The following is a 19168-nucleotide window of genomic DNA, read 5'->3' on the forward strand; positions in this document are numbered from 1 at the left end:
TCTCACAAAGAAGTCCTGTGCATTGCAGCTCCTTCTAGGAGCGCACTGCTGCTCCAAACTTTGTGCTTTCAAGCAGAGTGGTTCATCGACCAAATCACCAGAGGACAAAAGGGTTGCTTTCAAACCATTAGCTAAAGCATTCTGCCATCACGCCAACCTAAGGTTAAAAGTTCCCAGTAGTCACGGACATGGAGAATACATCAGTTCTCAGTCATTCCAAGCCCCACAAGGCCTCTCAGTAGTTGCAGCGGCCCTGCACTATGGAGATAGAATGTTCTGAATTTGCACTATCATAGTAATGAACACAAACAAAAGAAAAAGTTGCTGTCTTGTGCTCTCTTTTATAGCGAGCTTCTTTGTTCCACACAACAGTTCACCAGCAAAGTTCCTCTTTCCTGGTTCCACTTTGCTTTCATACAACTTCAACTCTGTTCAAATTCTGTTAACATTTTCCTAATGCCAATTCCTACTAAGCTTTGCTTTTTTGGCCTAATCCATGGTCTAATAATAAGGGGGCTGCTGTCAGACTTCCAACGCATTCCACCAGAATGACCAACGTTACAGTCAGTATCATTTCCCCCCAATTAAAGGTGAAATCCTAAACAAACTTACTGTAGAGTAAGCTCCACTGAACACACTGGGACTTACTTCTGAGTAGACCTCCGTGGGATTGTGCTGCACACAATTTGTTGCTTAAGCCTTGTAATCTTTAGCTTAAATACACACCACTGAACATCATAACCATTCATATTCTATTTTTTTTTCCTGCAGCAAATGTTCCTTACACTTTTACTTTAGAAAATTACGTAAGCTTCACAATTTTGATTAAGCACCAAAAAGTAAATAAAAAATTAAATCGGCAAACTTTTTGAATTATCTAAATTATACAACAGGATAGAACAACGAATGCAACCCATAACACATATTGTGTTGGATCCAGACTTAAGGTTTAACCAGAGAGATAATTCCCTGACCAATAGAAACCAAAAAGAAATAAGAGATCAGGAAAGAACCACACACTTTACAGGCAAGTAACAATATTATAATAACAAAAGATATAAAAACTGTAAAACATCTATAAAATGTTTTTATAGATGTTTTAAGCCACTCTTTTCAGAGGAAACAGAAGATACTTGGTATTTGTCTGAAGGCAAACTGCTAAAGCTAAGCAGGACTGGCCCTGTAAGCTGCCTAGATGGGAGACTGCACAGAATCTCATATGCAAGACACTCTGAGTTTCTTAGGGATGGCAATTGTAAGCATAAGAATAATAATACACAAGTTCTGTTTTTATTAACAGGATTCCTTACCAGGTGGCTCTGTGTGTGCTCCTTGTTGGCTTTCCATATTAACATTCTCTTGATCTGCAGAGACGAACATAGTTAAGAGACCTCACATTTATGCGTCATAAAGAGTATTCAGCTCACACGTTTTACCTAATGCTGCAGGATCAATTTCATACTGTAGGCCTCTGATTACAGTGAAAAACAGAATCCTAGTGTAGTACTGAGGCAATAAGGCAGTTATTCTATAGATGCTCCCCACCCCGCCCATCAAAGAATGATCTCCTGTCACGATTAAGTTTAGGGAAACGTTATAGGCAACATTTGAAAACAAAAAACGAGACACAACATTAAATCTTACCACTAGCTTTGAAGCAGAGCTTTTTCTTCTGATAAGCTATAAAGCTCGATGCAGCCCCAACTATTGCCACAACTACTGAGCTAATAATGCCAGCTAGCATTCCTTGAGAACCTGTGAAAACATTTTCCTCCAGTTATAAAGCAGGTTTAATCTCTGAAGAGTAATATATAAACTGGGGTGAGTGGTGAGCTATTAGCAATTCATTGCACAGGCAAATCCAAAGCAGTTTCAATGGGGCTTTTTCTCATACGAGAGAATGAGACTTGAGCCTTAAGGTAGTATCCAACCGTGCCCCAGTGCTACCAGTAATGACACAGCACTACAAATCGCCGTTTTCCTCTGTTGCCCTAGCAAGAGTTAGTTGCATTGCGCAAGCATTGCACGCAGCAGCTGGCTGGCCACTGTGTGAACAGAATGCTGGACTTGATGGACTCTTGGTCTGATCCAGCAGGGCTTTTCTGATGTTCTCAAGTGCCGATTTAGGCTAGTGCAACATCATTAGCACTAGAAGTGGGGCACAGCTGGATACTACCCTTAGAAAATAGGTTCAACTTTAAGACCTGGTTTGCATGCCACAATGATAGTGGGCTGTTTTTATTCATGACTGCACAGCAGCGAGCAAGTCTGCTGCCTTCTGATCGTTCACTGTTCCTGCTTTGTTTTTGCTTGGTGAAACAGCCCAGGACCAAGCCAGTGTCAGAGGTTTTGCATGTTACTTTATGTTCTTTAAAAAAAAGGCAGCTCCTGGCAGCTTCCAAGCAATACAAAACTTGAAATAAATGTTACACACCCTAGGAGTCACAAATTGTTTGACTTCCTACATGAGAAAGATCCCCAGTTCCTGTTGTTCAGTTATACCCCAAAGGCTATATTAGAACCAACATGAATCTTTCCATTAAAAGTAAAAACTATTTATTCATTTCATTTCATTTCTATACCGCCCAAAAGCTGAAGCTCTCTGGGCGGTTCACAAAAATTAAAACCAAACAGCACACAATAAAACAATATAAAATATAGAGAGCATTGAAAGCACAGTATAACTATACAACCAGAATAAAACCTAGCAGCAGTGCAGGGATTTAACATGCAGAATTAAAACAGCAAAGCTAAAAGTCTAGAAAGCTAAAATGCTAAAATGCCTGGGAGAATAAAAAGGTCTTCACCTGGCGCCAGAAGGAATACAGTGTAGGTGCCAGGCGAACCTCATTAGGGAGCTCATTCCAGAGCCGGGGTGCCACAGCAGAAAAAGCCCTCCTCCTAGTAGCCAACTGCCTCACTTCCTTTGGCAGGGGCTCATGGAGAAGGGCCTCTGGGGATGATCTTAAGGTCCAGGCAGGCACATATGGGAGGAGGCGATCCTTCAGATAACCTAGCCCCAAACCATTAAGGGCTTTGAATGTTAATACCAGCACTTTGAATCGGGCCCGGAAATGGACTGGCAGCCAGTGCAGCTGAAAATGACTGGTGTAATATGAGCTCGCTGGCCAGTCCCTGTTAACAATCTTGCTGCCCTATTTTGGACCAGCTGAAGTTTCCAGATGGTTTTCAAAGGCAGCCCCACATATAACGCATTGCAGTAATCCAGACGAGAAGTTATCAGAGCATGGATAACTGTAGCTAGGCTATCTCTGTCCAGATAAGGGCGTAGTTGGTATACCAGCCTAAAAACTAAATATTGTGAAGTGCTAGTTTCAATATTATTAGTCCAAAAATTCATGCTTTTAAACATGATCTTGAAACTGAGGCACTGAGGTTGAGGCACTGGCAGGTACTGAGGCTGAGGCACTGGCAGGATGAGTGGCACAAAATGCTGTGACACACTGTGGACCACCCCAGGAACACCAAAGTTCAAGCCAGACATGGGATTACACAGTCCAACACTCACCACTGCCTGCCCAGCTTCTCAACACACTCAACAGGAAGTGATGGCTCAGTGTTTGAAGTAACCATGACAACTGTGAGGACTTCAGAAGCAAGCTCATCAATTCTCTTTCTTCCCTTAAAAATGCTCACGAACACTGCTCAAAAGGAGGGATATGTGTGGAACCATGTGGCGAAAACAAGTTCCTAACAACTGTGGGGAGTCACAGGATGACCTCGAATCTCTACCGGTGCAATACAAATTAAGACTTACAGGGCTGATCTCGATGCGGAGTGTACAGGATGGGTAGGGATGGGTTGGAAGCAGAGGTGTGACAGAACCATCAAAGAGGAGGAGGAGCTACCTAACCTGACATTAAGAGTCTAGTACTATAGGATCAATAGGATGGCCTTTCCTATAGGACACCAAGTCCTGAAACACTCTAGGGTGAGGTGAAGGTATTTTGGCCTTAAAAATCTATTTTGGATATCGCTTTTTTAAATCTTACGGTGAGAGATATGAAGGCCTCGAGGAAAAGAAATCCCCTACCCCCATTTTTCCTAACAAATAAAAGACCCTGGGGAAAAGTGGCGTTTTTTTTGTTTAAAAAGCCTTCACATCCCTTAATTAGACTATCAATTGAATGTGGAGGAGAACAACAGCGAATAGTTCTATCAACAACAGACTTCCTGAACAAGGAAACAAAAGGCAAAGGTGAGGCATATGGACTGCCGCTCATGCAGTATGACAATCTCCACTGTTAAGACAGGTGCTACAGTGAGTTAAACTATGTAACTACAAATGTTAACTCTTAGGGACTCTTTTAGAATTGAGCAGAACAAGAACAATTTTATCAGCTTACCTTCTGTATTTTCAGTGGAGCCTGCATCTTGTCCACCTATGGGAACAGTTCTATTAGAGTATGCTTATTACACAGTATAAATCCCTTTCTGTACTGTGATGGCTTATGGGAAAAGAGAGTGCTACCTTCTGATGCAATGTTATGGTAAAGGACGGGCAGCAAGGTGCTGCCATTAACAAATAAATAACAGGTAAAGAACTAGTGCTTTTACCAAGATGCTCATTTAAAACCAAACCACTTTGTATACTGCCCCTTTTTTTGCTTAACTTCCGAATGGTGACTGAAGGCAAGATGCATATTATTTGTTGCTGAAAGATATAAAGGTGTAATACTTTTTGGAAGGTAGCTGGTGCACTTTATTTATTATTATTTAATTAATTAATTTATATCCCGCCTTTTTTCCTCCTTAAGGAACCCCAGGCAGTGTACATAATCCTCCTCCTCCACCTCTTCCATTTTATCCTCACAACAACAACCCTGTGAGGTGGGTTGGGCTGCGCATCTGTGACTGGCCCAAAGTCACCTAGTGAGGTTCCATGGCCGAGAGGGGACTAGAATCCAGATCTCCCAACTCCCAGTCCAACACTCTCGCCACTACACCACACTGGCTCTCACTTTGTCAAAAGTGTTTCCCCAAAGCTGCCCTGGTGTTCATAAGATTTTCACATTTCCCAAAGTCTAGTAGGTTATTTGAAAATAATTCTTTGGATAAGATCTTTGGAATATTCTCCTCCAACAATTAAAAGGTACAAATATTTTCAATGCAGTGCAGTCAAATTAATAATTTTATACCTCATCCCACACTGAAACACCTGTACATAACTGCTTACCAACACCTATAGAATCATAGAATAGTGAGGTTGGAAGGGGCCTACAAGACCATGGAGTCCAACTCCCTGCTCAATGCAGGAATCCAAGTCAGAGCATCCCTGACAGGTGGCTGTCCAGCCTCATCTTGAATGTCTCCAGTGTGGGAGAGCCCACTACCTCCCTAGGTAATTGGTTCCATTGTCATATTGCTCTAACAGTCAGGACGTTTTTCCTGATGTTCAGCCGGAATCTGGCTTCCTGTAATTTGAGCCCATTATTCCGTGTCCTGCATTCTGGGATGATTGAGAAGAGATCCTGGCCTTCCTCTCTGTGACAACCTTTCAAAAACTTGAAGAGCACTATCATACCTCCCCTCAGTCTTCTCTTCTCAAGGCTAAACATGCCCAGTTCTTTCAGTTTCTCGTCATAGGGCTTTGTTTCCAGTCCCCTGATCATCTTTGCTGCCCTCCTCTGAACCCTCTCCAGCTTGTCTGCATCCTTCTTAAAGTGCGGTGCCCAGAACTGGACACAGTACTCCAGATGAGGCCTAACCAGTGCTGAGTAGAGGGGAACTAGTACTTCCCGGGATCTGGAAGCGATGCTTCTATGAATGCAGCCCAAAATAGCATTTGCCTTTTTTGCAGCCACATCACATTGTTGGCTCATATTCAGCTTGTGATCGACAACAATTCCAAGATCCTTCTCGCTTGTAGTGTGGTTGAGCCACGTATCCCCCATCTTGTAACTGTGCATTTGGTTTCTTTTTCCTAGGTGCAGAACTTGGCATTTCTCCCTATTAAATGTCATTCTGTTGTTTTCTGCCCAGCGCTCCAGTCTATCCAGATCACTTTGAATTTTGTTTCTGTCTTCCAAAGTATTAGCTATCCTGCCCAATTTTGTGTCATCTGCAAATCTGATCAGCATTCCCTGCACCTCCTCCTCCAAGTCATTAATAAAAATGTTAGAGCACTGGGCCCAGGACTGAGCCCTGCGGTACCCCACTCGTTACCTCTGCCCAGTTTGAGAAGATCCCATTGATAAGCACTTTTTGAGTCCGATTCTGTAGCCAACTGTATACTAGCATACTATGGCAAAATGGGATGCTAAACTGATGTTGTTCAGAAATCACCAACATTAATTCTTAAACACACACACACCACCTTTCTGCCTAAGAGAAATCAGGAAGTTGCTGTATTATAAATCAAATCAGTGTTACTGAGAAGCAGTTGGGTTAATAAACCTTGTTGGAACAATAAAGAAAATATTTTGCAATTTAAATTAGGGAGAAGAACATTACCAGGCAGTATGTTTTTCAAGTGTATTGTTAGCATCTTTTTGGAAATTCTTATGCTCAATCTTTGAGTATAACAATTGCCATGTGTGTATCAACTGTTTTTCCAATATCTGAGTGGGGAGCCCAATAGACTGTAAAAGTGTTATTAGGGAGGGGTGTACTAGTTATAGCATTCTTAGGGGAAAATGTAACAACTGCAGCAGGACAAAGAAGCATTCTAATTGTAGTTAGGTATTACAACTAAAATGCAGAACTATTTCACAGATATTTCTGCACCAAATGTTTTTACTCATGATGTGCCAAAGATAATCACCTGTTTCTCATGTAATGGCAATTCAAGAGTTGTGCAAGAACAAGTGAGTGAGTTACTTCCCACATGCTTGACTTTGCATCCGGGTTCACAAACAACCCAGGAATGCCCTGTTCCTAGGATGTTTGATGTGACATCCAAACCAAGAACTCTACGTTACTGAGGGACAAACAACCCAAAGTTGGGAACTAACAATCAAACACAAGTTCAAACTCTAGGTAGTTTGTTCCTCAACAACCCAGAGTTCCAGGTTCGGATGTAATATCAAACAACCCTGGGTTGTTTACGCAAGTAGAAGCAGTGAGTGCGGGGGGGGGGGGCAGTGTGTTCACTTGCTCCGGCACAGCGCTAACTATGGGTTGTTTAACCCATAGTTAGCCATGACGAGCAAACCAAGCCTTTGCTGGTGTTCGGATGTACAAGCTCCGAGCACTCTGCTGCTGCTTTGTTCCTCCTTTCATATAAGCAATAAAACAAACCAGAAAATTGTGGTTAACCATAGCTTCCATTTATAACTAGGAATTATGGTTAATGGCTTCCAAGCAAGCTGTGGTTTAAATCTTCTGACTCCTGGCTTGTTTGGAAGCCATCAACCATACATTCCCAGTTTGGATGTAATGGGAAACTATGATTAACAGTGTGTTTCTTGGTTTCTTTCTTTCCTGGTTTCTCACTTTGCATAAAGGGAAGACTCAAGAATCAGCAAAGGGAGTTCCATGTTGCGAATGGAGTTTGTGTACTTCCTGGTTTATGGATCTGATTGCCCAAACAGGGCCATGGATTAGCTGGCAATTCATCTCTATCCTGTCAACTATTGCTCCGCATCTATAAATTACTATCTCATTAAAGAGATGCTCACCTTATGCTCCTCCTGATATCTGACCAGGCACTGTGAACTGTCCCTCACTCTAGCTACAGTCTTGCTGACCCCCGCCCCTTTTCTTCTTCTGTCTACGACAGGGCATGTCTATGGACATTGGTTCATCGAAGTTTAACTCTTATGAAGTGTACCTGCTTTACCAAGCTGAGGTCATATTAAAACATAGCCCAGACCTACAAGTAATTGCTCTCGTTTGATTTTGCATTATGACTATCAAATGTGTTCTGTTAAAGGTGCCTAATGTTGGCCATTAGATATTAAGGACTATACTTACAATTAAACAAAACTGTCTTGGTTGCCTGGTTTTAATTTTCTCTTTTCTTTTAAGAACCTTCTGCTCATTCAAGCAGCTCACAATCCCAAGAGGTGGATGTTTATTTTATTTTTTATAGTATGGGAAACAAGTGAAGCTTAATATCAAGATATCACGGGACTACTAGTCAGAAGTCAAACAAAGACATGCATCAAGGGGTAGTTGTGCAAAATTGTAGCTGTTCCAAAAGAAAGTTTTGCAATATCAAACTAAACATCGACCCAGGCCACATACCTGCAGAAGGGTTAGAACCACGGCCTACATTAAGAAACAAAAATGGTGCGTAACAGGATGAGAAGCAAAATCAACTCAAATGGTTACTTAGAAAAATTACTGAGAAACAAATTATCAGCATCAGTTAGTTGTCTTAGTTGTCCATGCAAGCACATGAATCACACTGAGAACCAGTTCTGACTCTATTTTGGTACTCTTTAATTAAAAGATGTTTTATATAAAAGAGCATTAAAAAGAGATAGAATCTGAGACAGAATCTGTCAGAGAGAGAATCTGATGTATATATCCTGAAAACCAGCCCCAAATCAAAATGCAAGCATCATTACGCCATTTATCATGCACAATAATTTAAAGATTTATTTGTGAAGGAATGTCGCAAGGAGTTTCATTCAGCGTATAGAGAGATTACAAGGTTACATATATCAATATGAGCACCTCTACAGAATCCAGTTTGTACACTTAGTTCAGGGGCGGGGAATCTCTTGTAGCCTGGGGACCTAATTCAATTTTGGACAATCCTTCTAGTGCTCAAGGTGGGGCTGAAGGTAAGGGGAGTGGGGCGAAAAAGACAAAAAATACCAGCTTATTTTAGCTTAAAGCTCTTCCTACCAATAACTGAACCTTAGGAGAGGCATCTCTATCTTTTAGAATAGGGAAAAAATGTACAAAACCCAAGAAGCAATGAAAAGATAGGTAGTTGGAGGGAAGGTGTTGGGGTCCAAGGAAGGGGGCGTGGCCATCTGGGGAAAACTGGAGGGCCAGATTAGGACCTCAGAAGGGCCAGATCTTGTCCCTGGGCCTGAGGCTGTCCACCTCTGGCTCAGTTCCTTCAAGCTGCAACCCTATACCCATTTATCTCAAAGGAGACATGTACAAGTTTGAGCTATAAATAGCTCAAGCACACCATTAAGGACAAAAAAGAGAGAGATGGCTACTAAAGGTAAATTAAAATTCAGTTGTGGTACATGAAGATTTTTTGCCCTACAAATAACACCTTAGAGAATGGGAAAGAAGGGAACTGCCTGTTCAGGAATGCTAAAACTGCTGTTATGCATAGTGGTGGAAAGAGAAGGAAAAGTGGTTTCGGGGAGCTGTTCAGTTTCAGGACTGGAAACTGTAGTTCAACCATGATTGTGTGTGGACACGCATGAAGAATCTAAGGTTTGCCCACCTGTCCAGGTAGGCATACTGACGGGGATACTCCCTCATGGAAAGCAAGGTTACTACATTCCCATGTCCTTTGGGGCTAGGTAGGGATTTTCCAAATTTTGGAAGTAATTACAATCAATTGTACATGTCTCAACTGTCACTACCTGCAAACAAGCAAGATAAACTGTTAGAAACCAACTAGGACAGACTGTTTTATTTGAGGGAGAGGAGACACATCCTTTAAAAGGGCAAAAGAAATACACAGTTTGAGTAAAGCAGATTGAAGAGTCAAGTCAAAGGTTACTTTGTTATAGAAGGATAAATTACATTTTCTTTGAAAAAACTAATGAGGGTGACAGATTAACTAAGCCTTTCCATGTTTCAGGGTGCAAAAGGAGTCACTGTTCCAAATTTATAAGCAAGCAAAAACTAGGAAGTCAATTAATGGTGCCCAAGAATCAGCAACGAAACCATTTTGACCTTGGCTCATTAAGTGCCATGTATCAGTAATACAGGTGTAAATAATACCTTAGTGTAAATTTTACAAGCATTCTATTGGCAGTTCTGTCAATCAGATGTAGCAAGTTGGTGTTGCTCTAATCATCAATTAGAGCAACACCAGTGAAGCAGATCAATCAGTATTCATTAATCCCTGTCCCTATGACTGATACAACTTTTGAAAGAACTATAATGGACTAGGTAGGATATAGGAAAGGATCTTATCTTTACCTTTGGAAATGAGTTCTTAAAGGGAATAGTTACTTGCAATTATGCAACTTACTATCCAGAAACCTTTCTGTTATGTACAGCTATTGCTGAGTGTGTAGCAGAGTAAAGCTGCTTTGCCAATTTGGTAGCCAAAGACATTCTATCAGATCAGAATTCTAATGGTCTTTCTGCGTTATTACTGAAAGTGTATTGTTTGTTGGTGATAAAAGCCACTTATACAACAATTCTCAGACAGATGGCTTGGTGGTAAGAATGAGCCAAACCTTTAAGAGGATACTTTAAAATATGTTCACTTGGTGCCTAGTTAACGAGATAGAAACATCAAGCAGGGAAAAAAGCTAAGTGTCTAAGAACCAACTTAAATGTTCTGCTAATCACGCATTGTAGAGCTATGCTTGATCAGCTTACTTACCTCTGTGTAATTGTGCATAATCCCAGTATGGATCAGGACCATGGCAATATGGGTGAAGGGAGAGTATTTAAGCTTTCCTCCCTCTTGTTTTCATGCTGAAATTCCACCCGCCCTGCGGGGGAAGGGGCGTGTTAAAAAAGGGAAAGCCATCTCCATTGGAATCTATGGGGACTTTTTTTTTTTTTTAACCCCCTACAAGGGTGTGTGTGGAATTTTGGCACAAAAATGGCAGAGGGAACTGAAATCCCCCCTCCTGAATCACCATGGTCCTGATCTGAATCAGGGTTGTGCACATTGACACGGAGTTAAGGAAGTCAATCGCGCATAGCTCTGCCATGTGAAATTTAAAGAACATCTAGTCTGGTCTTCAGTCTCCAACAGGCTTTTCTCAGTTTGACTTACTGTGTGGGAGACACAGTAACTCAAGCCTTCCCCAAGCTGGTGTCCTCCAGATGTGTTGGACTGCATCATCTGTACTTCCAAACAGCATGGCCAGCTGGGAATTATGGGAGTTGCATTTCAACATATCTAGAGGGCACCTGGCAAGGGAAGGCTGGTGTAGAGGTATATAATACAGGAAAACTGGGAAAGTCTGTAGATTGACCCATGAAGACTGTACCGTGCATTGTGGAAGTGCATGAATAAAAGGGAAACAAATGTCTCAGCTTATTAAAAAAGAAAATGTACAGGAAGCCAGAGATAAATAGGTCAGATGGTATGACTGGCAAGCTAGACAACACTCACTTATTACAGTGCTGTTATTGGACATTTCAGAGAACAGATTGTTAGAGATGCACATTACAAGACCAAATTGTTAGAATGGATGGGGAGGCGGGGAGAACCAACTTGTAAAAATCCTGGGTGGACAGCGAATGAAATGTTAATGCAGTTGTGAGGCCAGAACATTCTTGAAGAAAGGCAGAGGAAACATGAATGTGTACAAAACAGAGAGGATTCTGGGAATGTAGAACTGGGAGCATCTGTGTCTATCGAAAAACTGGAGATAAAAGGGGATTCTTGGCCAAATGTAGAGACCCTTGTTATGAAGTCTGATAAAACAAGCTTTATTCAAAACGCAAAAAGAACTAGAAAGTCTGAAAGATCTGCATATCATTCTTTGAGGCCATATCTTAAATCAAAAACCCCACACCAAGGTTTTAGATGGAAATTTTGCTATATTTTCTAGCATGAAAGGCTCCATTTTTAGAAAATGTGTTGTTTCATGAAATTAATTCTCAACGTAATGAATGGAAAACATACCAGTCAAACCTAAAATCAAAGTTGTAGTCTTTCAGGTGACTATCTCTGAGAAGCACATATTTATGCACACTATTTCCAGTGCCTTCATTCCTGCACCCACCTCCATCCCTTAATATCTAAACAGTGTAAGAGAATTGTATGCTATTGAGTTGTCCTGTCTTAATATACTTGGGGCGCAATCCTATGGCCGCTAGTCAACGGCTAGACGGCCATAGGGTAGGTCGGTTCTGTGTTCCAAGGTCGGTTCCCTGACAACCGACCTCCACCCCCTCCTGCACTGCCTTGTAGGCAGTGCGGATTGGCCTCAAACTCCATGTTTGTAAGAACAGCGCAGTGCAACGAAAACGTGGTGTTCCTGGGGGTGGGCGGGGAAGGCATTAGTGTGTCGTTTGGCTTCCCCCCGCCCCCACTACGACTTCCTGCGGCTAGACAGCCGAAATAGGGGGAAGATCCCCTCTGCGCTGCTCCTGCCCTGCACTGAATAGGTGGTCACCTCTGAGTTTGGAGGCGGTTGCCTATCCCGATAGGATTGCACCCTCTGGAGTATTTAAATAAAAAAAGTGTATTTCTGTGTAAAGTTTTTGATTTGTTTGAACACCATTTTTAAGCTACTGAACTTTATTTTATTTCCTAATCAAATATTTCAGACTTGCGACTGGAAAAAACTTCCAAGATTTTTATACAGTAGGTAAATTTAACATGGGACTATTTTTAACTTTGTTTACAAAATACAAGTCAAACAAACATGCTATACCAGGGTGTGTGGGTGTGTTTTCTGAGAACACCCATCATGGCCCCTCACTAGTTATCCTAACAACAACGTAGCAAACGCACACACCACACATATTTTTAAATACAGTGTGTCAGAGACTTACCTGCTGGTGGCTTTTCTGGAGGCAAATCACCATCAAATAAATCCGAATCACTAATTCCTTTAAAAAATAGATATTTATTAAAACAAGCTTTAAAGAAAGCTTATAATTTAAACATATTATTTTCTATGATAACTTGTGCCCTATGGTGCTTTTGGCAACTTTCCTGCTTCTGTAGCTATGGCTTCAATCCTAAGCATATTTACCTGAATGTAAGTCCCACTGAGCTCATAAAGACATGCTTCTAAGTAAATGTTTGGGATAGAAGCAAGGCTTGCTGCAATAATGTTCAAAGTGCTCAAAATGGACAAGTGGACAGCTGTGCCCATCCAATTTCACAAAGCACATGTTGGTATCATGCATTATGTAACCCTCCATCACCATCTCTAACATCAGGAGGGGAAGGAAGTGGGACAAAGAGGAGGCGGGAGAGCACATCCATGTGGCCCAACTCCAAATCTCTTAACTGTGGTTAAGACATCAACAGGATTACATCTGTACTGGGCCATAAATCTAGGAGACAGTGAAGTATGCAAAGATTTAAAGAAGTGAAACACAGATGTAAGTATTATTTCTCCTATTAAGAGTTTAGATTACTGAGAGCCAAAGCACACATTACTTTCAAAGCAAAGCTAGCAGCTACATCATTTTCTTTTTTTTACTGTAGAGTAAGCACAGCAGTCCTGATCTGGATTGAGACCCCAGTGTGTGGGGGCTTTAACCCTTCCTTCTGTGGCCCCAATCTAGATCAGGGTCCCTGTGCCTTCAATACTGCCAAATGATGATCCATTTGCTTTAATATATCGCTATTTGGCCATATAAATTGTAGGGACTGGGGTCCCCATGTTTACTCTAGAGTAAGAAGAAAAAGACATAGCTGCTGGTTATGTCTTTAAAACAGGGTTGGGCAACCTGGGGACATTATCACAGGCTATGTGGGCTAGGGCTGATGGGCATTGTAGGCCACACATGGTCCACCCCTGCTTTAAGGTAATATGTGCTCTGGGTCCCATACAATGCTTGTTTGCATAAGAAAAGATATTTCAGAAGACTCAGGGTTGTGATCCTGAAAACAGATGTCTTTGTCCACAATGAAGTCCAAGGAATTTCTGCAACACCCATTACTCTCTCTCTTAGGATATTCAGAGGTGTTTGCAGGGAACTCCACAGTTTTATCTACCCCTAAAGCCAGAGACAATACTGCTTTTGGTTTAGGACAGGTCCTGTTTACTACAAGAAATTACATGGTTTAATTTTTTAAATAGTTTACTTGAACCCCCTTTCATATAAAATACTGCCTATAACTTCCCCATTAAGTGGATACAAATTGTAAACAGACTTTAAGACAAACTGTAGACATAGCAATAATTTTAGAATCCCAATCCTCTCTACATCTTGCCCAGGTTTCCCAATCTGACTGAAATGAAAAGCTCCTGAAACATGCTCAAAACGTTAATCCAAAGTAGTAGTATCATTTCTTTTTTCACACAAAAGCTTTTCACAACGGATTCCACTGCTAGTTCACATAATACAGGGGTAGATTCCTTTTTGAGTCTGTGGGCATGTGACAGTTTGAGAAACTGTCATGGGTGCTACCACAAAATGGCTGCCATAGAAGATGTGGCTAGTCACAAAGTAGTGACTCTGTGTAGTAACCTGCCCAAAACACTGAGGACAAGACCGAGATGGGTCTGATCCCCAACACAGTAAACAACTCCCCTGAATGCAGACACATACTCTCAAGCACCCCCACCCTCACACACAAAGGGCATAGTGTGAGGGGTAAGGAACCTCAACAGATGCAAAGAAAGGTGCCCTGGGGTGCACTGGTTCCCACAGACACCGCACTGCTTTAGGCACTGTCTGCCCTAGCAATACAGAGCAGAATTTCACAAAAGCATATTCAGATGAGAGAAAACCATGATACTGTTTGGCTAGGCCCTGAAGAAGTGCTTCCAGCGAATCTTACCCTCAGTGTTGTCATGAATTCCAGGTTTGGGCTGAGGTGGCGGTGGTGGCCGTGCTGCTGGATCGCTGTCACCTAGTGATGAAGAGAGGTAAGAACAAGCTTCAAAATGTGAAAAAGCAGAAATAACCCAGGGGCTCTGCTGTTATAGGAACGCAATCATATTATCCACAATCCAGATCAAAGTTGGGATACAGACCTGTGTGTAAACATCCATGCACTCTCCCATGTTACTCTGCCAGTTTCCTGTTCAGCAGTTTCCACACATTCCAATGTAAGAAACAGTTGAGATATTTGACACAGGGCTTTTCTGAGCAGATAACTATCAGGAAAGGTGCGAACTGCAACTTGCAATATTCAGACGTGACTAATTTCTCTAAAATTCCTCAAAGCTATGTTTTGCTACACCCATAGCCCAGTAAACCTGTTTCGGAATACTAGCCCCAGCACTCAAATAGATTGCCCTACAGAAGTGCCCAGAGCTGGATTAACATCCCCACAGAGGAAGATGATGGGGAATGGAGTGGGTGGGAAGAGGGACACACAAAAATAGAGAATGACAATATCCCATGTGCTAGAAAAAGATCCCAGCCCTGTATGGCTGATTCCCAAAGAGCCTCATTGTATAGAACGTACATGCAGCAGGGGATGGGAATGAACCACAAATGTGGACACTTTCTCCATCATGCAAACAACCTTTCATGTGAAACTACAGTCTCCATGTATAAATTGCTATGAAATTAGGTAACACTTTGCCCTCTTCCACAAAAAATGTGGTGAATGAACTTCATGAGAAGGGTCCAGCTGCACAGACACTAAGGCACAGAACTCTCAGTTAACAGGAACAGTTCTAGGTGTTGTGGGGGTGGGGGATAGAAAGAGGGTGCAGGACGCCGTAGCGTTTAGTCTTTGGGGCCTTTAACGTTCACACCAATGCCATCTTGTCTGGTGCAACTCAGGATTTCGTTGCCATCAACCATGGACATGCCTCAAATTATATCTGTCCCACAACATGTGGCAGGACACAGTTAGACTTAGTTTTCTGTGCTGGGAAAGCAGTGGAGATTTGTGAGTGGCAGAGCCAAAAATGGCTCCATTGTCAGGGACAAATCAGTTTGGGACTGGATGCTGCCTCTAACCTCTGCAAGGGTGGAGGACCAAGTATGATGGGCTGCCCCAAAGACTGATGGATCCAGAGGGTTTCCTGATGTCCTGGGGGATTTTCCCACAGATTTGGCCAGCAGTTCTGCCAAGGTCCAAGTTGACTCCTGGAATTGGGAGGTAACAGGGGCTATCAATATGCTTACTCCTGAACATCCTTGGCCAAGTTAATTCACCTCCTTAGTATTCTGAGGACTATGAAATAGCAAGGCCAATTATTGGAAAACCAAGAGTGAATATGACTGAACAGAGCTCAGACTCCAACTTAGGGCCTACACTCTGGGGATGGTGGCACTCTAGAATATCTGTTTACTTATTTCTGATTTATCTTAATTGCCATTAAGATCTAATTTAATAAGGGTCAGGGGAATAACGCATCCACAGGACAATAGTTCAACAAGGAGGGTGGTTCCAGACAAATGGCATGATGAACAGGTTCCCACCACTTTCCATCTACCCCCCACCCCCATTTTGGTTTTTAAAAAGGTATTACAGTGATTGAGGCAGTTCAATAAGCTTCTGCAACATTCATATTACTTCCATAGCCAGTACTAAGGTCACCTTCCACGTCCCTCTAATATAAGGGTGGAGAAGCTGGGCCCCCTTCAACTCCCATTGGCCCCAGCCACATGGCCAAGGGTCAGAGATGATGGGAGATGTTGTCCAACCACATCTGGAGAGCCACACCTTCCCCCCACTGGATACAATAAACAGCAATGGTTGATACATGCATACCATGAGCATGGGAAAGGCAAACCGCAGCAGTAGTTCCAGTATGCAAGACATATGCTGCCTATCCTGGAATACCCTTCCTTAAAAGTGATGGAAGATGGAAAAAGAAATTCTCAGGCTGCTTTTAAGTAGATCTATTTGTGCGGTTGAGATGTTGTCTTGTCAGTTATATTTATTTCTACTGTACAAAGCCAACATCTAAAATCAATATAAAGACTAGAGCCCAGTTTATAATGGTTTTGGAGACTTTTAATACTTACCAAGGGCATCTCCTAAATCCAAGTCACCATCTAGACAGGAAAAACAGTAAGCCATCATCTAACAGGATAAACAACAGAGTTACCATCCCCCCTCCCCAGATATACAAAATGGTTTAGGTAGAATTACTAGATACTTTTTTAAAGGAAAAATAATTAGTACCTCATGCAGGAAAGAAAAGTTCACACACATCATGGAAATTGGGGCAGAGGGACAGGAACAAAAATACCTTCACACCTAGTCATATGTGGGAGAAAGCAACGGGGAAGTATGCTCAGTTGTTTGCAAAGTGGCCTTAGAAGAAAGCCTTGAAGAATTACTCTGCTAATACTATTAAAAAAAAAAAAACTTTAAAGAATGTTCTTTCAACTACTAAAAAAAACACTACCACTTCCCAACTAGATGTAAGAGTCAAGACTGTTAGTGACAACAGGGACACCACACTGTTAAATGTTGTTGCCAGTTGCACATACTTACAGCCAATGGATTTCAGAAGAATTTAAGTACACAAGAAAAATGTACATCTTTATTGGGATTTGCCCCATATCTATTGGGATTTGTCCCATATCATGTCTAAGTGGGTTGTAATATTTAAAAAAAAACTCTCCATGCATGAATTATAGCAATTACAGAAAGTATATGAGTATTCACACATCCACTAGGAAACGTACAAAACAAAAAGCATAGAATTAAGGCAAATTTGGCATCTAGTAGTATTCTAATAGATCTAAAAATGTATCCAAATTAGGAATAGATTTTTAAACTACACATAAGGAAAATGTATTGCCCAAATCCAGGCAGATACACTGAAGAATAACTGTACAGGAGTATTAAAGCAGCTCTGATTACTGCTAAGAGTACACATATACTCACCACTTGGTGGCTTTTTAGGAGATGAAGCGGGTGTCTTTGTTGTTTCTACAGTATAAAAACACACATTGCTTAATAAACATTTGAACAATTAGTTACCATAGCAGGGGATCTACTCAAATGATGGTTTGGGGAAAATTAAACAAACAATTGGGCACAGCTGAGCTTTGATTCTTGCTAGTTAAACCAAAATATAAAAGTCAGCTCTTATACAAGGTGTGAGCCCTACAGTTCATTTGCATGATAAAGTAATAGCAAGCAGCGGATGCAAGACTTCAGATTTGAGCCAACAGTGAATGACACTATTTGATGAATACCTTAAAAGGCTACATGTTTATCTTAAACATAAGAAACCAGGCTGTGCCAAAATAGGCTAAGGGTGTTGTCAAGAAGTTTGGGGGAAGTGGTCCTGGGATCAGGTCCTGAGTGGTCTTCCCTTGCAGGGAGGTTGGGACCGGTCCCAGTGGCTGGGGTCCTCCTTCCCTTCCCTTCCCTTCCCTTCCCTTCCCTTCCCTTCCCTTCCCTTCCCTTCCCAGGTGCCTACTGGTTGGCTATGGAATGGTGAGAATTGTACGACTGTTTTCTGCCTAAAGATACATACTGCACCCTTACTGTGCAGTCGTATACAGGTCTACTCAGAAGCAAATCTCATAAGTTAAGTGGTTATTACTCTCAGGTAAGCAAGTACAGGATTGCAGCCTATCTAGTTCAGCAGAGCTTCTTTGTTCATAAGTTGCTTTCCTGCCAACAGGCTAAGCAGAAGATGCTTAGTTTAAAATTTACAAACAAAATAAACAAACAAAAGATTGTTTACAAACAAAAGATTGACCATTCATTCCTAAAACCAGTTCAATATCAAGTATCTGGACATTTTTGCTGCTGGCAAGCCTTTAGGAATATGGAATTTGTGAATGGGCTCGGAGGACCTGATGCACTAATTTGCTTAATCTAAGGAAATGTGGACCTCATCAGTACATGGACAGGAGATCACCATATAAGCTGCTCAGTGCTTTCTACAGGAAGAGCATAATACAGAAATACCAAATACAAAATATTATCCGAATGAATGTAAGTATTTAAAAAAGCGTATCTACTCTTCTTTTCCAATCTTCAACAGGTCAGGGTATCACACAATCAGGACAGGAACCCAAGAACCAAACTATAGATGACAGCAGCAGACCTATGTGTTTGAATGTGAGATCCATTTCCTCCTTCTGTTCCCACGTTACCACAGCCTATAAATCAAGGTAAATTCACCCTCAGTCAAGAGTCACTACTACACTTGAGACCAGATGGGAGAAAACTGGCTGGGGAGGGGCTGTGCGGGGCAGGGGGCCTTTGGGCAAAGCATTCTGCAGGCCCCTGCCAGCAATGCCTCTTTTGGGATATAAAAACTGAACCCCTACTCCTATTTTATATGTTATTGGAGCAGACCTAGGTTTAACAGCAAATTACTGCCATCATCATGTGGTCCACAGTCTCCCTCTTTGAAGTTTTCTGAAGTTGGCAAGTAGGTTCTACGAATGATGGGTTTGTGGTAGCCCAACAGGA

At 41.8% G+C, this 19168-nt stretch overlaps 1 protein-coding gene across 1 annotated transcript in view; it reads right to left on the reverse strand.

Annotated features, from left to right (window-relative positions):
- The window catches only part of LOC146350115 (CD99 antigen-like), a 53960-nt gene that overhangs the window by 12917 nt on the left and 21875 nt on the right, over positions 1-19168 (reverse strand). Inside the window, exons 3-10 of the mRNA XM_084844274.1 lie at positions 17621-17665; positions 16750-16779; positions 14600-14671; positions 12634-12690; positions 8209-8232; positions 4368-4403; positions 1645-1755; positions 1311-1364 (exon numbers count right to left, since the gene is read on the reverse strand). Of these exons, the coding sequence (XP_084700400.1) occupies positions 1311-1364; positions 1645-1755; positions 4368-4403; positions 8209-8232; positions 12634-12690; positions 14600-14671; positions 16750-16779; positions 17621-17665 (429 nt within the window). The remainder of the gene's footprint in view (positions 1-1310; positions 1365-1644; positions 1756-4367; positions 4404-8208; positions 8233-12633; positions 12691-14599; positions 14672-16749; positions 16780-17620; positions 17666-19168) is intronic.

This window comes from Heloderma suspectum, chromosome 3 (assembly GCF_057233095.1).
Source record: "Heloderma suspectum isolate Gila_16-S chromosome 3, 16-S_ref, whole genome shotgun sequence".
Classification (NCBI taxonomy): Eukaryota; Metazoa; Chordata; class Lepidosauria; order Squamata; family Helodermatidae; genus Heloderma; species Heloderma suspectum.